Below are 19,743 nucleotides of genomic sequence, written 5' to 3' on the forward strand. Positions count from 1 at the left end.
CTGGAAGTTTTTCTGAATGTTGTGACCATGTTATTTCTCATTTTTTTTCCTGTAAAATACATGGTATGATCATTCCAAATGTATAATGGTGACAATCAATTTGCAGGGACTTTGTGAATGTGCGTCGTATTGAGAGGAAGAAAGAGATGTATATTTCTTCTGGTATGTCAACTACACATAACTCCAGACCTCCACAGAACAAATACGTCAGGTATGAGGCAGCTGAGTAAAACCAAGGCAATAGGTGTTACATTAGAGAAAGAGAATAGCAACATTAATACTATGTCAGGATGAGAGGGGATAACACTTTAAACATATTTAAAAAGAGTAACTGATTAAATGACATGTGGAACAATGTTACTTTGTATTGTGTAGTCAGTAAGCTGACCTGTCCAAAACATGTTGAAAAGTCCTGAGCTCCCTGTGACTATTGGGAGGAACTGGACTGGGAACAAGTGGGCACCAAAGCAACAAGACCAAGAGAAAGTATATAGACCGAGGGGGTGAAGTATACGGAACAGTGCTGGACATAGACCTGGGGACATGGAGTGAAGGATACTTAGGGCAAAGTGATCAGTGACCTGAGCAGCAGTGTGATTTTCTCTTTAAGAAATATATGTTTTTAAAGAAACATTTGCAACTGTATTGTCAGGTTGTAGTTAATTCGCTAATAAAAACTCAATAAGAAACACTGAACTCTCAGGTACAGTGTTGGCAAAAGGAGAATAAGCCCGTGTGAATCTTCATGGCTGTTTAAATCTCCTTTACTTTTGTATATTACATTGTATTCCAGTGTCGAGCAGGTGATGTGGAGGTGCCGGTGATGGACTGGAGTGAACAAAGTCACGCTTCACACACCAGGTTATAGTCCAAACATTTATTTGAAATCACAGGCTTTCAGAGTGCAGCCCATTGGTCAGGTGAAGTGAGAGAGAAGAGAATTTATAGGCAGATTAAAAGATCATACAACTGGTGTGAGAATTGAATAATAAATCTCTGAAGGTGACCAAGAGTGTTAGTGTGATTAAAGTGTCAATAGCTGAATAACAAGTGAAGGGATGACCTATAATCTGATTAAATGAGGCAGAGAGATAACTACTAAAAAATTAAAAATAAAGTGGTGCTGGAGACAAACTAAATGACTGGAATAACAGGATAGGTATAAGAGTTACATGCCAACAATTTAACCAAAGTAATAAGTAATCCAAACTGCATAAACTAATTAAGGTAGAGAGATCATAACAATTTATCAAGGTGATGGTGTCAAAACAAGACAATATTTTACAGATATAGAACAGTGTGGTGAGGGTTGCATTTAGCACAACATGAACCCAAGATCATGGTTCAGGCCGTCTTCATGGGTATTGAACTTGGCTGTCAGTTTCTGCTTGGCGATTCTGGGTTATTGTGTATCTCGAAGTCCACCTTAGAAGATGCTTACCCAAAGATTGGAGGCTGAATGTCCTTGACCACTGAAGTATCCAAGATGGACTTCGAGATACACAATTTCCCAGAATTGTCGAGCAGAAACTGACAGCCAAATTCAATACCCATGAAGACGGCCTGAACCATGATCTTGGGTTCATGTTGTCTAACATGTAACCCCACCACAGTGTTCTATATCTGTAAAATCTTCCTTATTGTCCTGTTTTAACACCATCACATTGATAAATTATGATCTCTCTACCTTAATTAGTTTGTACAGTTTTGGATTACTTATTACTTTGGTTAGACCATTGGCATGCAATTCTTATCCTTATAACGTTATTCCGGTCATTTAGTTTATCTCCAGCACCACATTATTTTTAATTTTTTTGTAGTTACCTCTCTGCCTCATTTAATCGGATTATAGGTCATCCTTTCACTTGTTATTCAGCTATTGACACTTTAATCACACTTTAATCACACTGTCTAACACTCTTGGTCACCTGTTAAGACTGATTATTCAACACTTCACTCACATGAATTGTATGATCTTTTGATCTCTCTCCCCTTGATTTTTCCTCTTATAAATTCAGTGTTTTTGTGTTCTTCTCTCTCATTTCACCTGATGAAGGGGCAGCATTCCGAAAGCTTGTGATTTCAAATAAACCTGTTGGACCATAACCTGGTGTGTGACTTCTGACTTCGTCTAGAGCAGAAATTAGGAAAAAGCTTTATCCTGATATCTCATTACTGTACAGCAGGTGGCAGCATTTTGTTCCATGTATTGTTCTGTCAGTAATCAAAAGTCTTCACTGATCCCTTTAAATCTCTTACAGAGGTGAGAATGGGCCTGGAGGGTTTGTGGTGCTGAAGTCTCCTCAGAACCCCAGAGTCTGCACCTTTCTTTGGATACTGAATACAGATCTTAAGGCAAGTATTAAAATTCTACCAAGGGGTTTACTTGATTGAGGCTGCTGGGGACAGTGAAGGTTTCAATTCTTACTGTAAAGGGCAAATTGCGTGGATTTGTCTGAAGGCTAGATAAGGTTTTCAACTATTTGGAAACTCTAGATGTCTTCCCTAGTTGACTAAAAATCTAACCTGAACAGTAAGGTGTATTTCCAGATCACTTTCTTCAGACTTGTGGTTTCTAATAGTGTGTATTGCACACGAATGAGGGGACATAAGAGATGCACTTATGGGAATGAGAATGTTTGTCTGCCTGCTCAGAGTCCAACATGAAGGCTGGCTTTTGGGTTATTTTCCTACTTGGAACATGAGTACTGACAGAGTGATATCAGAAAGTAGCAACTTGAGAGGGAAATGTGTTGCAACAGTGATTGTTCACAAAGTAGCCACTGTTCTCGCACTCTGTGATTCCTAATAAAGAGAGAGAGAGATCTCCTCTCATCTCCCCTTGTCCCTTGCCTTTCTTTCCTGCCCCTTTCACTCCTTGTTGCTCCCATTCCCTGCTCCTCTCCCTGCCTCCATTACCTCCCATCAGGGACCATAATCTAGAAATTCTTTGTTAATTTTCAAAGAATTCCTTACCTAAATGATTTCAAGATTTCCTGGCTCACGGCTGGTTGAGTTATCTTTTGATGACAGATTTTAAAATGTTCTGTTGTTTGCAGTGTCCCTTTCTACACCCCATCTTGCAGCTTCCTTCCACCCAAGCCTTTGGATCCTCGTAGTCCCCTGGCAGATGCCACTGCCATAATTTTCCTGAGAATTTTGGGGGTGTGGAGGGGAGAGGATGTTTGCCCGCTGTCTTCATGTATTTTGATGGCCATCCCACATGCCCCTCTCGATCTGGATTGTTATTAGAGACTGACTAGTTCATGTGTTTCAGGCCTTTCAGCAGTTGTTTGTCATCCCTGCAGCTCCCTCTTCCCTGCAACATTACTTTACCATTTAATATATTATTTCAAACAGCTACCTTTCCATTTTAAAAGAAATCAGGGGCTTCTCTCTAACACATTGACCATGCACAGCAGGTGAAATGTTGAGATTGTGTTTCATTTTTTGGGCATTTAATGCAACAGGTCCTGTTTGATTGTGCAGTCCAGTTCAATTTCTTCCCAGTGTTGGCTTGTAACCTTGTGTCTGTTCCTTGAGCAGGGCCGGCTGCCCCGATACCTGATCCAGCAGAGTCTCGCAGCCACCATGTTCGAGTTCATTGCACACCTGAGGCAGCGAATCAGTGAAATAAGGGAAGCATCACAATACTGACTGCAACATAAAACATCATATCAACTCCATCTGCAGAAAACAGTGTCCAAATCAGCAATTACAAACCAAGATCAACTTACTGACTAACAAACACCTACTCATCATTGTACTAATCACTGAAAGATTGTTTTAAAGTTATTCTTCACATGGCTACGCTGATTGAACTTTCACCTGAAGAGCCAAAAGGAATTGAGATATAATACTGAACGATTTTATTTTTTATATTATTTCATTTTTTTTGTATTATGTTGTTTAACTCTGTGTACAATCCTGCTGCTACGGGAGTTTTACACTTAGAAACAAATATTAGCTGTTTGACAACAGCTTTGCGGTTCTCTGATACAGAAGGGTCACTGAGTGCTGCGAGGCTGAAATATTTGCTGCATCCACTAGGTGTTGCTATAGAGGCAGATACATTTGTGATGGATTGTTTATTCCTATTTTTTGGGGTTAGATAAAAGAAATTTGTTTTAATAGTGGATAGCAGCCTCTCCTAGCTCAAAGGGCTATTTCACCATCCAGCCTAGATCTGAGCTCCCAGGGGCAGGAGGATCATGCGTCCTGCTGATTGCATGTTCTACACTGGGCCTTAGCTGGAGAAACAGCTGGAATTCTGTTGTTGATAACTGTCCATTGAGTGAGTGGTTTACAGCTGAAGAATCAACGATGAGGTCCCTCAGGGTGGAATATCTTCCTGCCATTCACTGGAATGAGGGACTAGAGGAAGGTTATTGTGAATCAAGTCTGTATGTGATAATTGTCTCTGTCTTCAGGAAAGGTGAGATATCATATGATCAACTATTACTCTAGTTTAGCTGGGAAAGCATTGTTAGCAGTCGTAGCTGGATGTACAAATGTAACTGTTGCATTGAGCAGATGAGGGACTGTTTAGTAGATGTGTGATTGTTTTCTCGTGATTAACCATGTTAATTCCTCATTCAGCTTCTTCTTGATTCCCATCTCCCATATTCTTGACATAGATTAGGTTGGATTAGATTCCCTACAATATAGAAACAGGCCCTTTGGTCCACCAAGTCCACATCGACCCTCTGCAGAGTAACCCACCCAGACCATTCTTCTACCCTAAATTTATCCCTGACTAGGCAATTTGGTATGGCCAATACACGTAACCTACACATCTTTGGATTCTGGGAGGAAACCGGAACACTCAGGAAACCCATGCAGACACGGGGAGAATGTACAAACTCCACACAGACAGTGCCCGAGGCAGGAATCGAACCTGGGTCCCTGGCACTGTGAGGCAGCAGTGCCAACCACTGAATTGCGACATACTCCAGTTTTGTTTCATGTTTCCTGCACAGATCTGATTAAGGTAAAACATCCTGTCCTAGGACTGGACTGTATTCTAAAAGTCAAAAAAGAAGTATTAAATCAGAATAAAACCATAAAATTGATTTTTAAGAAAATGTTATAGTTAAATGGCGTGTTTTTTTTCTGCCTGAAAACTGTGTGGAATGTCTGATAGAGGAAAAACAAATGCTTTTCGGTTGTTCAAAGTCATCTTAGCAGAGCTGTAAACTAAACTGTCTCAACTCCATCACAAAGTCAGAGAATACTACAGCACAAAAGGAGGCCATTCTGTCCATTGTGCCCATACTAGCACTTTAAAGGAGTTACCAAATTAGTCTCCACACATAGCCTATAACCCTACAAATACTTTCCCTTCAAGTATTTATCCAGCTCCTTTTTGAATGTTATTACTGAATCTGCTTCCACTGCCCTTTCAGGAAGTGTGTGTTTAAGATCTCAACAATCCTTGTTGTTCTTATTATCTCACCTGTCATTTTTGCTAAATATCTTAAATCTCACTCTCTGGTACTGATTTCTTTACAATGTGATTTTGAACACCTCTATGAAATCGTCCCTTAACATCCTTTAGAAAGCCTCCAGGTAACTGAAGTCTGTCGTTTCCAGTACCTTTAAGTTCATCTTTATGATCTTGGCATCTTTTTAAACATACAGCATCCAGAATTGGACATTCATTGTTTCATAGTGGCTTAGTGTAACTTCTATGCTTTCATACTCTATGCCTCTCTTTTGAAAAGCTAAGAATTCTATGAGCCTTTCTAATACACTTTTCAATTGATGATAGCACCTTATGAATAAGTCTGTACTTACACCTCCAGGTCTGTCTTATTCTGCATCACCTTTAAAATTGTTGCATTTAGTTTATATTGATATCTTCCCATCAAAATGCATGCATTCTAATTCTTTGCATGACATTTCCACCTATTTGCCCATTCCTCCAGCCCAGCTGATCCTTCTGAAGTTTGTTACTATTTTCACTGCAATTTTCAGTTATGTGTCATCTGCAAGCTTTAAATTTAGTTCAGTTTTCTCCCACCAATGTTTCTTCACCCTGTTCTACCATAATTTATAGAGTAAAAATCCCAGAAGCATCAAACAGTGAATTTCACTAAGTACAGGAACTTAATTTGTCTCCACGTCACTTCTGGATTAAAATTTAGGGAAGAGAATTGGAAAAAGTGGTTTTACTCGAAACTCTGTAGAAATTGCTGAATGTATGACCAGAGTCTTGCTCAATACTGAAGAACAGTGCAACAAGTAGCTGAAACAAAGGAAATAAAACCAGATGTTTGCAAATGTGAGAAATCTGAAATAGAAATAAAAAATATTCAGGTCAGGCAGCATTTTTGAAGAGTGAAACAGAATTAATGTTTCAGATCTTTAATCAGGTCTGAAGAATAAAGGTGGGTGGGAACATGGGAAGAAAATGCTTCTCATGCATTGATAACCCCCACATAATCGGATCCTAGCTTTATTCTGATAGATGTTTCTGAGTAAAGTAATAGCCATTTGATGAACAAGGTCATTTGTTTCCATGTGATTTTGAACCACCAGAGTCACTGAGCAAATGTTCTGTGCTACACAGTTATTATTACTCTACGGAAGAATAAATGTCATAATGAGCACAGGATAAAGAGCAAACCTCACCATTCTTCTGATCCAGCCACTTCTGATCAGCATTTTTTGCTGCCAGGAAATAATTATGTGGAGGGTTGCAGATAATTTGATCAGATCCCCCTTTGAGAAATTCTTGGCTGACTTTGAGTGCTCAGAATCCAAGGTTGAAACGAGTAACCTTGAAACATAGAGTACATGCAGCCAGCTAACTTTTAAAACAGTATTGAGTTCATTGGGTGTTGACATTGCTGGCTAGTCCAGCATTCATTGCCCAGAGAACAGTTCTGAGAAAGCCACATTGCGATGGGCCTGGAGTCTCATGTTGGCCAGGAAATAAACCTGCATGCTGTTATAAATATTCAGCAGGTCAAGCAGCATCTTTGAAGAGAGAAACAGAGTTGGTGTTTCAGACCTTTAGGAGAATGGGTGGGGGTGAGGAGATGTTGAGTGTTGGTGAGGGGGAGGGCCATGTGAGGAGGATGCTTCCCATGTGACGGATAAATGCCAGAGGATCAGGTTCTAGCTGTAGTTTCAATAGATTTATTTCTGAGTAAAGTAAGGAGGGCAGAGTTCCTTCCCAGAGGGACATTAATAAACCAAATGAGTTTTGCTGCAATTAGTGATTGTTGTAATTAGACTAGTACTTGATTCCAGAATTTTAATGAATTCAAATTTCACCATGATGGGATTTGAAGCCACGTTACTGGAACATTAGTCTAGTTTCTGCATTACTAATCCAATGGCATTACCACTATGACACCAACTCCCTGTTTAGTGGTGCTAAAGTGGAAGAGAAGATTTAAAAACAACTAGGTGAGTGTAGATTGTATAACAGAAACATTATGTCAGTCTCTAGTGCTGTCTTCTCCTGCTCTGATTCAAACAGAGACTTGCAGGGTGACTCAGTTCACTTGGATAAATAATTGGAAACAGGAATTGCACCCACTAACCCCACACATTACCCAGATAATTGAATATTTTGTTAATCTGAGTGTTCGCAGCACTGAGCCCATTGTTCACTCATCCCTCTATTTGCCATTTACTGCTGGGTGACTTGCTATCTAGGCCTGTCTTCCTCTTTTTAACCTCCCAGTTCCTGTCATTTGTTGTTTAAACCTATGTGTTAAAACTTCATATTTAAAACAACAGACTGGTCTTTTTCCTGGAGATGGGGGTCTTTACACACAATAACCGTGAGCTTTTAAACCAAGACTTGGCAAAGCAAATCGAAGCACTAACATGCACTTAATACTGTGATCAAAAGGCAAGTTATTTAAGAATCACAACAAATTGTGGTTACAGTCAGGCGATTCTCTTAAAATACTTCCATTTCAAACCACCTGACCTTTAAATAACATTCCACTGACAGACAGAACAGAGTCCACATTGTTGGGACTAGGATGCAGTTGTCCTGGTTTGAAAAAACCCAATTGTTTTCTTGGCAGCAGTGCTCTCAAAGTAGTCCGTAGTATGCACTGATCTGTGTTCTGATCACCTGGGAGACAGCTGAATGTTACTACCCTCTTAGTTAATGTTCCACTGATACCTGACACACAAAATATTTAGATTACATTACATTACATTACATTACAATGTGGAAACAGGCCCTTCGGCCCAACAAGTCCACACCGACCCGCCGAAGCGAAACCCACCCATACATTACCCCTTACCTAACACTACGGGCAATTTAGCATGGCGAATTCACCTGACCTGCACATCTTTGGACTGTGGGAGGAAACCGGAGCACCCGGAGGAAACCCACGCAGACACAGGGAGAATGTGCAAACTCCACACAGTTAGTTGCCTGAGGCGGGAATTGAACCCGGGTCTCCGGCGCTGTGAAGCAGCAGTGCTAACCACCGTGCCGCCCACAATTTAAGGATTTACCTACGGTAAAGTGCTTATGAAACAGGAGAACACTGTCAAGATTCATCATTGTGAAGAAAGAAAGGGAGGATTGAAACTGACAAAGTTATTGGCAAATAAATGAGTGAGTCACAACCGGACATTATTTGTAGATACAAGAATCTGGTAAAGGATATAATAGAATTATTTATATATGGAAGTGCTAGCTAAAGATAGCGAAAAAGTTAGATTATTGGTCTACAGGTTTCTCCATTCTGGAGCAAGACTAAAAGAGAAGGATGTTTAGAATGGGTTGTGCACAGCTGAAACCATAGCTAATTATTCAGATCCACAAGGGGAAGTGATTCAGCCCCTTGAACTTGTTCTGCCATTCAATCAGATCATGGCTGATCTGTAACCTAACTCCGTATACCTACCTTTACCCACTTTGTTCTTATTGTCCGGTAAAGGGAATGTGGCATTGCTGGCCAGTCCAACATTTTCTGTCAATCCCTAGTTGCCCTAAAGAAGATGGTGGTGAGCTGCTTTCTTTAATCACTGCAATGGTTGGGTGTAAGAGCACCTTTAATGATATTAGGAAGGGAGATCCAGGATTTTGACCCAGTGACAGTGAAGGAATAGCAATTTGGCCCCAAGTCAGAATGGTGAGTGGCTTGGAGGAGAACTTGTGGATGGTGGTGTTCCCATATACATTATCTGCTGCTCCTGTCCTTTCAAGTGATAGAGATGAGGGGTTTTGGAAGATGCAGATTGAGGAGCCTTGGTGAGTTACTGCAATGCGTCTCGCACATAGTATGCACTGCTACCACTGTGAATTGGTGGTGAAGTGAGTGAATGTTACTAGTGCAGTGGACTGCTTTGTCCTGGATGGGTTTGGGCTTCTTGAATGTTGCTGACGCTGGGTGCATCCAGGCAAATGGGGAGTGTTCCATCACAATCCTGAATTGTGCCTTGTAGATGGCGGACAGGCTTTGGGGAGACAGAAAGTAAGTCACTTGCTGCAGACTTCCTAACGTGTGACCTGATGTTGTAGCTACTTGGTTAAATGGCTGTTGCAGTTCAATTTCTGGTCAATGGTAACGCCAGAATGCTGTGATATTCAATATTGCTTAATCGGTTAACAAAATCTACCAATTTAACTTTTAAAGTTAACATAACTTCAATTTTTAATAGCACTCTGCAGAACATAGTTCCAAATTTCTACCACTCCTTGTGAATGTGTTTTCATCATAGATTCCCAACCAGTTTAATTTTTTTTTATCAACACTATCTTTTCCCTTAATATTTTGTAAAATTTGATTACATCACCCCTTTTACATTCCAAGAATACAAGGCAAATTTGTGTAATCCATACTCCAAAATGCAATGTTTGCAGTTCAAGTATTATTCAGACATAGCTATTTTGAATTACTTGGTGTAAATTGGATTAGATTAATTTCATGGTGAGATTCCATTGTGTTTCATTAGTCAGAGTAGGATAGATTGTACTGACTTCGTTGAGGTGAGATCAGATTGGGTAAAATCAGATTGTATTTAGCAAAAGGAATGTTATTTGATTTCATCTCCCAGTCCAAGATGATGAGATCAGTTGGTGCTCCTTTTTCTGCAAATAATTTCACAATTTAGTATTAAGCATTGCAAGTTATTTACTGCATAGTAGCAGAACAATTGACCCAGCAGGTCTTTTCAAAACTGCACCAACATGGGTTGTCCTGTATGGTGGGCTAGCAATTGTATTGAATTGTTCAGTAATCCAAGACAAGAGAAATAAACTGATAGCATTATCCACATCCAAGGTCTAAGAGGCAAATATTGAGCCAGTACTCAGAAGCAGTGTCCAGCTTTCTAGTATCACAAGTATATTGACTGCCAATCTCAAATATAAATAGTTTGTTTCTGATTAATTTTTAACATTTTTATCAAGTAATGTTTTTCTAATGTTCAAAAGTTACTCACTGCAATTTTGAAGTTGGTGAGCCATACATTGGGCTTGTTTTTATTGAATCTCTCAATGTGCTTTGTGTTTCTTTGTTTGGCTGGAGGGGAGAGTTAACCATCACAGCCTTCACATGACCACCCATGACTTGATTCTCTGAACAGAAAATAATTGTATAATCCATCTGTTTAATATACAAACCCTCTTAGACAGTAAGGAGTGTCACTAGTGACAAATGCCTTGATCTCAGGATAATTTATGAATTAGTTGAATTCCCATTTATGGTATATTTGCCTTCAATTGCTGTATGTTTTCTAGGGCTGCATCTCTATGCTTGTGTGGTCCAGCTAAGATTTAACACTCTGAAATGGGGGATAGGAATATATTTTATCGCATATGCTGTTCATGCTGCGGAGGAGATGAACCAGAAGAAAAGACTCCAATCATCAGGTAAACATTACAAAGAAATTCTAATTTACTTGCAAGATTTCCAGCTACAACTTTGCTGCGGTAAGGAAGCTGAAGTGAAATAAATAATCAACAAAGAACTGTACCTACTAATTGGTGGCTTGTACCTAGCCATTGTTTCATTACAAAGCAGATACGCAAATGGGTTCTTAAGGTTTCTTATGGAGGAGATAGATGCACTCTCAAGTGAGAGGCAGGAGTTATCCAGGTTTATTTTGAATTACTTGGTGTAAATTAGATTAGATTAATTTCATGGTGAGGTTGCATTGTGTTTTATTGGTCGGAGTAGCATAGATTGTACTGGCTTGGTTGAAGTGAGATCAGATTGGGTAAAGTTAGATTGTATTTAGTAAAACACAAGCCCTGAAGAAGGGCTTATGCCCGAAACGTCGATTCTCCTGTTCCCTGGATGCTGCCTGACCTGCTGCGCTTTTCCAGCAACACATTTTCAGCTTTAGTAAAAGGAATGCTATTTGATTTCATCTCCTAGTCCAAGGTCTTGAGATAAATTGGAGCTCCTTTTTCTGCTCCAGTTAAGTTCAGCAATTTGGTATTAAGCCTTGCAAGTTATTTACTGCATAGAAGCAGACCAATTGACACAGCAGGTCTGTACTGGTGAATATACTCAACATGATTTGGAGATGCCAGTGTTGGACTGGGGTGTACAAAGTTAAAAATCACATAACACCAGGTTATAGTCCAACAGGTTTATTTGGAAGCACTAGCTTTCGGAGCGCCGCTGCTTCATCAGGTGATTGTTGAAGGAGCAGCACTCAACATGAACCTCCTTTCACCTCTCACCCCATTGAAATACCCATGATAATAAAGGATATTCTATTCTATTCTATTCTAAGTATTCTTCTCTCCCTCAGTTATTTATGCAGCTTCCCTGTAAAATGCATTTATATTATTCATCCTCGCTATTTGCTGTGAGGATGAGCTCCATATTCTCAACCACTTGCTTTTTAAAGAAGTTTCACCTGAACTCCTATTTGGATTTATTAGTGAATGACTTATTTTTATGGCCCTGGTCCTGGATTTGTATGAAAGTGGCAATTTAAAAAAAATATTTACTCCAAGCAAAAGTCTTTCATCATAAATGCAATCAGGTCATCATTTAGCCATCTCTTTTCGAGAGAAGAGTCCCAACCTATTCAATCCTCCCTGTACTTATAACCTCTCTGTTCTGGTGTAATTCCAGTCAGTTACTGTTTGTAACTTTTCCCATGTGTTAATATCCTTTCTCATAATATGGAGACCAGAACTGTTTGCAGTGCTTCAGATCAAACTAAGGTTCTGTACAAGTTTAATGGACCTTCTTTGTTTGTCAATTCAATTTATTTATTGAAATCACTCTCAGCTTTTTCTTTATTAATCTGTCACTAATGGGTTCTCTACTCCACAGATACTTATTTTCCAAAAATTACACAGTCGCCTTAATCTTTCTATCAAAATATACTACCAGACATTTAAGTTTATGAATTTCATTTGTCATTGACACAATTGTGCATTCTACAAGCTAATTAATGTTTTCCTGAATTTTATCATAGTCCTCTTCTGTGATCATTTCAAACCCCCATCCTCATTTGTGGCATCCACAGTTTTGACATGTACCTTCACATCCCAATCTTCTTTGTAAGTTGTGATTGACAGTGATTTTTTACAGCAACTATCTTTGCTAAACAGTGAGACTAGGTTATAGAGAGCTCTCAGTCACAGAATGCTTACAGCGCAGGCAGAAGCCATTCAGCCCACTGAGTCTATACAGTATAAAAGCAAATTATTGCGGATGCTGGAATCTGAAACCAAAAGAGAAAATGCTGGAAAATCTCAGCAGGTCTGGCCGCATCTGTAAGGAGAGAAAAGGGCTGACTGTTCGACTCTAATTGACCCTTTTTCAAAGCCAGCTTTGACAAAAAGTCAGTTAGAATTGAAACATCAGCTCTTTTCTCTCCTTACAGATGCTGCCAGACCTGCTGAGATTTTCCAGCATTTTCTCGTTTGGGGTCTATACTGCATATCAGTGAGGCAACTCAATGATGCCTCCCTATTGCCTTTTTCTTTTACTCTGCAAAACTTTTCAGATAATTATAACCTTCTTCCCTAAGGAAAGCAATTCCAGCTTCTTCAGAGTATCTTTGTAACTAAAACCTCTTATCCTTGGAACTATTTTCACAATTCTTTTCTGTTCTGACTAATCCATTCACATACTTAAAAGTATGATGCTCAAAGTTAATTATCATAGACCAACCATCTAGTGTTATAGAAAGATTCTCTAAAACTCCCTTGCTTTTCTACACTATGCCTTTTGTCCTAATGTTCTTTTGTAAATGATGTATGGTGGTTTTATACAGTAGTTCCTCTGAAAAGTAAACAGAGTGACCAACTGGTTTGTCTCTTGTGTGAACAGCGACACATTGCTTTACTTTGCCCAGGAGGCTCAGCGCAGGAGATCAGAACAAGCAAACTTGTGGAGTGAACCCCATGATACATCCCACATGGAGAGAGATGATGACCGGGAACTTTATAACTTGCTGCAGAAAAGAGCCAAGACACGGAGGGGGTCTCAGGTGAGCTGTGAGTTTCAGTTAACTTCACCTTTACATCTGACACCGATATACATTCATTGAATGATTTTAACACAAATGTCCCAAGACATTTCACAAATACAGCACGAGGAAGGGTTGGGGTGGGAGGTAAATGGTTCAGAAGATTTAGGTAGGTCAAAGTGCAGTCCTACAGGGTGAGTTAAAGGGAAGCTGCCCATACAAAAGGTCAAAGATGGGAGAGCAGAGAGTTGAGAGCTTGGGTTTGTTGGGTTGGTGAAGCTAGGGTGTGGTCATGGAGGAATTTAAAAATTGAAATGAGCATTTTTAATACAAGTTCAATAGAACTAGGATCGATCTGTAAAGTTGGAAGTGATGGATTGCCCTTTATCTGTATATGTCCAAGCTGTAATTTACTTCATTTTCTTTCATTTTGTAATTTCAAAAATATACTTTATTCATAAAAAAAATAAATATATACAAAGGTTCCAAATCAGTTCTGTGCAGTCTTTGGAGAGAAAAGCCCAAACAAAAATTGAAATGTTGACATTTCTCAGAGCTTCTCTGCAGTTGCAAAGGCATTATCTACTTTATTTTATTCACTCATGAGACATGGGCATTACTGGTTGGACCAGCATTTATTGCCATCCCTAATTGCACTTGAGAAGGTGGGAGTGAACTGACTTTGTGAAGTGCTGCAGTCCACCAGCAGTAGGTTGACCCACAAAGACCTTAGACAAGGAATTCCAGGATTTTAACCCAGCTGAGTTAAAATCTGAAGAAGAGGTGTACCTGAAATGTTTGCTTCTCCACTCCTGAAGCTGCCTAGCTTGCTGTGTTTTTCCAGCCTCCTGTTTGTCTGTGTTGCGACTTAGGCGGGAAACTATTTATAGTCATTTTGAGGCACCAAGAGCAATGAACAGACCCCCATTATACTTTGGCAGAAAGAACTCAGATGGTGGTCTTTCCCCACTGTGCCATGGCAGAAGCTGGCCCGAGCTTTAGTTTGTCCCTCAGCACATAGTCCTGGACCTTGGAATATGACAGTCTGCAACTCAGATGAGGTCAACTCCTTGCTCTGGAAGATCAACAAGTTTTGGGCAGACCAGAGAGCATCTTTGACTGAATTGATGGTCCTCCAGGCACAGTTGATGTTTGTCTCAGTGTGCGTCCTGGGGAATAGACCAAAGGCCGGAGTCCTGTGTCACGGAGCTGCTTGGGACAAACTTCAGCAAAAATCATTCCATCTCTCTCCAGACCTTCTTTGCAAAGACACATTCCAGAAGGAGATGCGCGACTGTCTCTACCTCAGCGCAGCCACTTTGAAGGCAGTGTGCAGTGGTGCAGAGAGTCTGGGCGTACACGAAGGAGCTGATGGGCAGTGCTGTTCTCACCAACAGCCAAGTACAGAGGAACCTGGATTATCCGAAGACACGGGCGGAGAGTATTTCATTCAGTTAATCAAATGCCGGATAATCGAAGTTCCTCTGTAATGTCTATGTGCTTGTTGGAAAGTTCTGGCAATGAGGCATTCTGCCAGATGACTTTGACAGTCTGCTCAGGGAACAACTTGATTGGATCCACTGTCTCCTTTTCCCGCAAGGTCTTGAGGACATTTTGTTTATTTCTTTTGATATAGTAAAACAGAGAGTGTCAGCAGAATGATCTAACCATGGTAAATAACCGCAGAGCAGAATGCAGTTAAAACCCTGACTCCTCTCTCCTAGGGGTACCGCCGCCTCAGTTTTGACATTCACACAGTCCGCCAGGAACGCAGAGATGTTCTGGGGAAATGGAAAATGCTTTTAGAAAACCTGGGTAAATAAAAGAGCACTTACCTAAAGAGAGAATTCCTCTACCTTTCCCATAAATCCTCTGCAGCTCCTTCCATCACTCTCCAGCCTGCTCTCTCCCTCCCTTCTTCCAGCCGCGCTCTCCTCTTCCTCCTGAACCGTTCTCCTCAAACCTCTCTCTTTCTCTGTCATTGTCCTTTCTTGCTCTCTCTATAATCTCACATTTCTTTGTTTCCTGTACTCCCTCAGACTCTGATTCTGGTCGAGATTCCTATCCGTCCGTCAAAATGGGTTACATGCTGCAATGCTGTTACAATCCCAATCTTGGTGAATGTTTTCTCTTCAGGTTTTCATGCAGAGTCTGACATGCTTTTGAATGTGACATCTGCAACCTTGTACAGCAGCATGCGAAACGCACCTCAGGCAAAAAAACTGCTGGATGACTTGGCTCAACAAACCTCAATATTTGAAAACAAAATTCCAGCGGAAAGGTACATCTTTGTTCTGGTAGGTGAAGGTGAGGGAAATGTGGGTGATGGGAATGGGTGGAAGATGGAATGAAAGGAAATGGGTGGGTGAGGGATGGTAGTGAGTGGAGGGGATGGGAAATGTGGAATGATGGGGGAAGGGTAGAGGAGGCAGAGAGCAACCAATAGATTCAGTTTTGGAAGTGACATTGTGAAATTCAAACCAGATCAAGTCAAGTTTTTTTGGAACATTCCAAACATAAAAACATTAATTTTTATGACTAGGAGGACATTCAGCACATTGGGTCCACTGGCCCTTTCCTCAGACATGTTCAAATCAGTTCATTCTGCCTCTTTTAAATGACAACAGTGCCAGGATCCTGTGTTCAGTAGCAGAGAATCTCCCTTATATGCAATAACTGGACAGACAGTGAGTTGGTGATGATTTGGAAAGGCGAAAGATCTAAAAATAACATGAGGCAACATTTTTACACAGAGAGTGGTTCAGCTGTGGAATGAATTGCCAGAGAAAGTGGTGGATGCAAGTACAGTTAAAACATTTAAAAGACATTTGGATTTGTTCCTGAATAGGAAAGGTTTGCAGGGATATGGGCCAAAAGCGGGCATATGGGACTAGATTAGTTTGGGATTATGGTCAGTGTGGTTGGACCGAAGGGTCTGTTTCTGTGCTGTATGTCTCTATGACTCCTGTGACTGTGGATATTCATACAGAGCTGGGGTCAGATCAACAAGGGCAGGTGAAGAGAAAGCTCCTTCAGCTAGTGGGTCAAACTGTAGCCAGTGTGAGTATGAAATTAAGAGTATCTGAAATAGAGGACATTGTTAAAAAGTGAGAGATGATTTGTGTGTACACAGGACAGACTGATTACACTGGATGCTGCAGAAGACTTTCTGTCAAAGGCCAAAACTTATTATCCTCGAGATCAGAGCCCTGAGCTGGAGACTGAGGGGCAGGATTCAGCTGCTGTTCTAATTAAAAAATCAAATGAAATCAACTTGGTAACCGATGAGGAACTGGAAGAAGTCGATGAAGATGCCCTACTCTCAAGATCATTGGAATTGTGATCATAAGTGCACCTCAGAATTTCTGATTCATGTTTTCCAAAGATTGCAGCAATAATTCTTCATCTGCCCTGTTGGTATTTATGTAAGGTAAAGATGGAAAGAAATTGCATTTCTTTCTCAACCTCAGTATATTCCAAAGTGCTTTTACAACCAGTGAAGGACGTTTTAAAGTGTAATGTAAGAAACATAGTAGCCAATTTACATGTAACAAGGTCCCACAAACAGTAATGAGATCATCTATTTTAAATGTTAATTGGGGATAAAATTTAAGCAGGGTACTGGAAGAACTCTTTCTGCTCTGTTTCCAAATGATGTCATTGGATCTTTGCCCTAACCCCAGAAGAAAAGTGGGAGGGTCACTTGAACTCCGCAATAATGACAACAGATCTGGTAGAGTAAAATAAGAGTTCAAGATGCTCTTTAAATGCAGGTTGCTGAGTTGGATGAGGTACTGTGTATGAGAGAGTGAGGGAGAATGAGAGAGAGAGAAAGTGAGAGTTTCACAGGATTGGTTTTATATCATGTCCTGTTTACTTTTTTTCGAAGCCATTGACCCCTGGCTGTAAATAAAATACATTAAAAAATGTAAACCTCGTCTCTTTTGTCTTTAACATGAGTGGAACCAACAAGGAAAAAAATGCTGTGAATCTTGTGTGTCACTGGGAGATGGAGGGGTGTCATATTTGTGAGAGAGAGAATCATTCCCCTAGTATTTGATGTTCTGTGAGGTGAGAAATTCCTGCATGATTAATGACGACTTTGATTCTTTCTCAGTCTCGGTGGGACACAGTTTGGAAGTTGCTAGGTTAGAACAAGCAAGTTTCAGATCCCAGTGAAAGCATCGTGTGTTATCAGATTAAAACTGAGAGAGGAAGTATAGAGCAAGAGGGAAATGTATTTTTGTTGAAGCTTTTTGTCTTGTACTTACCAGGACAATTTGGATTATAGGGAAGATGAAGGATATTTAGAAAAAAAGGAGGGAAGTTTTTCCACCCAGAAAGTGAACTTGAACTCAATATGAACTTGAAACACTGAAACCTACAAGAGTATTGGCCGAAATCTGTAAAATGGGATTGGGCTGGGTCATAGTCAGCTCATGTGGGCAAGATGGTTCAAATGGCCTCTTTCTGTGTTACTAATTTCCATGTTTTCTAAGATAAATACAAACTTGGAGCAGGAGTAGGCCATTCAGCCCCTCAAGCCTATCTACCACTCAATAAGACCATTGCTGATCTGATTCTAACTTCAAATCTATATTCCCACTTAACTCTGATAATATTTCAACCCTTGCTTACTCAGAATCTATTCACTTTCACCTTAAAACTGCTCAAAGACTGTTTCCTTTTCAGGAAGAGAATTCCAAAGACTGCTGAGAAAAAAATATTACCTGTTTTGAATGGATGATGCATTATGTTTAAAAAGTGACCCCTAGTTCTAGATTCTCCCAGAAGAGGTAACATACACTCCATTACATCCACCCTGCAAGATCTCTCAGCATCATCACATACTTCAATCAAGTTGCCTCTTATTTTGCAAAATACCAGTGAATACCAGCCTAGCCTGTCCAACTTTTACTCAAGGCAACCTATCCAGTCCAGGATCTAATCTGGGAAACCATCTCTCAGCTACTTCTGATGCATTTATTTTCTTTTGTGGAGAATGCCTATTGCTATTTTAGGACTATGTGAAAAAATGGGAGATGTGGAACTGTTTGGATATTTTCTAGATTAAGAATGATTTTCAATGTGATTTCTTGGAAATGAAGTCAACAGTTTAATGTATACTCATGTTGTGTTGAATAATAAGTTTCTGTGGGTGATCAAAAGTGTCAGACGGTGTGAGTAAATTGTCAACAGCTGAATAACAAGAGAAGGGATGACCTGTAATCTGATTAAACAAGGTAGAGAGATAATTACAAATAATTAAAAATAAGGTGGTGCTAGAGACAAACCAAATAGCCGGAATAACATGATAGGTTTAACCAAAATATCAAGTAACTCAAACTGTACAAACTAATTAAGGTAGAGACATCATAACAAATTATCAAGGTGATGGTGTTAAAAACAGGACAGTAAGGAAGATTTTACAGATATAGAACAGTGTGATGGGGGTTACATGTAGCACATTGAGGCTGTTTTCATGGATATGGAACTTGGCTGTCAGTGTCTGCTCGGCGATTCCATGTTGTTATGTATCTTGAAGGCTGCCTTGGAGGACACTTACCCAAAGGTCAGAGTCTGAATGAGTTTGACTGCTGAAGTGTTCCCCAATGGGGAGGGAACATTCCTATCTGGCAATTGTTGCATGGTGTCCATTCATCCATTGCCTTAGTATCTGCTTGGTCTCACCAATACACCACGTCTCGGGGCATCCTTGCCTGCAGCATACATGATAGACAATGTTGGCCAAGTCACCCATGTATCTGCCATGTACGTGGTGGGTGGTGTTCCCACATGTGATGGGAGTATCCATGTCGATGATCTGACATATCTTACAGAGCTCGCTGTGGCAGAGCTGTGTGGTGTTGTGGTCAATGTTGTCCTGAAGGCTGGGCAGTTTGCTGCCAACAATAGTCTGTTTAAGGTTTGGTGGTTGTTTGTAGGCGAGAAGTGGGGGCGTAGAGATGATTTTGGTAAAATGTTCATCGTCATCGATGACATGTTGAAGGCTGCGAAGAACATGGTTTAGTCTCTCCAGGGAAGTACTGGACGACGAAGGGTACCCTATTGGTCATGTCCTGTGTCTGTCTTCTGAGGAAGTTGAGGTTTTTCATTGTGGCCTGTTGGAACTGGCGATTGATGAGTTGGGCATCGTATCCCATTGTTATGAGGGCATCCTTCAAAATCTTTAGGTGTCTGTCACATTCCCCTCATTTGAGCTGATCCTGTGTATGTACAGGGCTTGTCTGTAGGGGATGGCTTCTTTAATATATTTGGGGTGGAAGCCAGAGAAATGCAACATCGTAAGGTTATCCATGG

The 19,743-nt window shown here is 40.4% G+C and overlaps 2 protein-coding genes across 5 annotated transcripts in view; both read left to right on the plus strand.

Moving 5' to 3' along the window:
- The window catches only part of stard3 (StAR-related lipid transfer (START) domain containing 3), a 32,634-nt gene extending 27,550 nt beyond the window's left edge, over positions 1-5,084 (plus strand). For all 4 annotated transcript variants that reach the window (XM_043674683.1, XM_043674686.1, XM_043674685.1 and 1 more), the window contains 3 exons: positions 107-211; positions 2,262-2,355; positions 3,547-5,084. In XM_043674683.1, the coding sequence (XP_043530618.1) occupies positions 107-211; positions 2,262-2,355; positions 3,547-3,657 (310 nt within the window). In that variant the 3' untranslated portion in view covers positions 3,658-5,084. The remainder of the gene's footprint in view (positions 1-106; positions 212-2,261; positions 2,356-3,546) is intronic.
- Positions 5,085-9,106: 4,022 nt separating this feature from the next.
- Positions 9,107-17,254, plus strand: mreg (melanoregulin). Its single transcript, XM_043674687.1, has 5 exons — positions 9,107-10,855; positions 13,284-13,443; positions 15,147-15,237; positions 15,559-15,719; positions 16,556-17,254. The coding sequence occupies exons 1-5, from the start codon at positions 10,773-10,775 to the stop codon at positions 16,763-16,765; spliced, it is 705 nt and encodes a 234-aa protein (XP_043530622.1). The 5' UTR covers positions 9,107-10,772; the 3' UTR covers positions 16,766-17,254.
- Positions 17,255-19,743: the final 2,489 nt, after the last annotated feature.

The sequence above is a fragment of the Chiloscyllium plagiosum genome, chromosome 33, assembly GCF_004010195.1.
Source record: "Chiloscyllium plagiosum isolate BGI_BamShark_2017 chromosome 33, ASM401019v2, whole genome shotgun sequence".
Classification (NCBI taxonomy): domain Eukaryota; kingdom Metazoa; phylum Chordata; class Chondrichthyes; order Orectolobiformes; family Hemiscylliidae; genus Chiloscyllium; species Chiloscyllium plagiosum.

What these genes read in the sequence shown, in the direction of transcription:
- mreg (XM_043674687.1), top strand. Translation starts at nt 10,773, where the DNA reads ATGGGGGATAGGAATATATTTTATCGCATATGCTGTTCATGCTGCGGA. An exon ending in AATGCTTTTAGAAAACCTGG is followed by an intron (nt 15,238 to 15,558) that starts GTAAATAAAAGA and finishes TTTTCTCTTCAG; the next exon opens with GTTTTCATGCAGAGTCTGAC. An exon ending in AAAGGTACATCTTTGTTCTG is followed by an intron (nt 15,720 to 16,555) that starts GTAGGTGAAGGT and finishes GTGTGTACACAG; the next exon opens with GACAGACTGATTACACTGGA.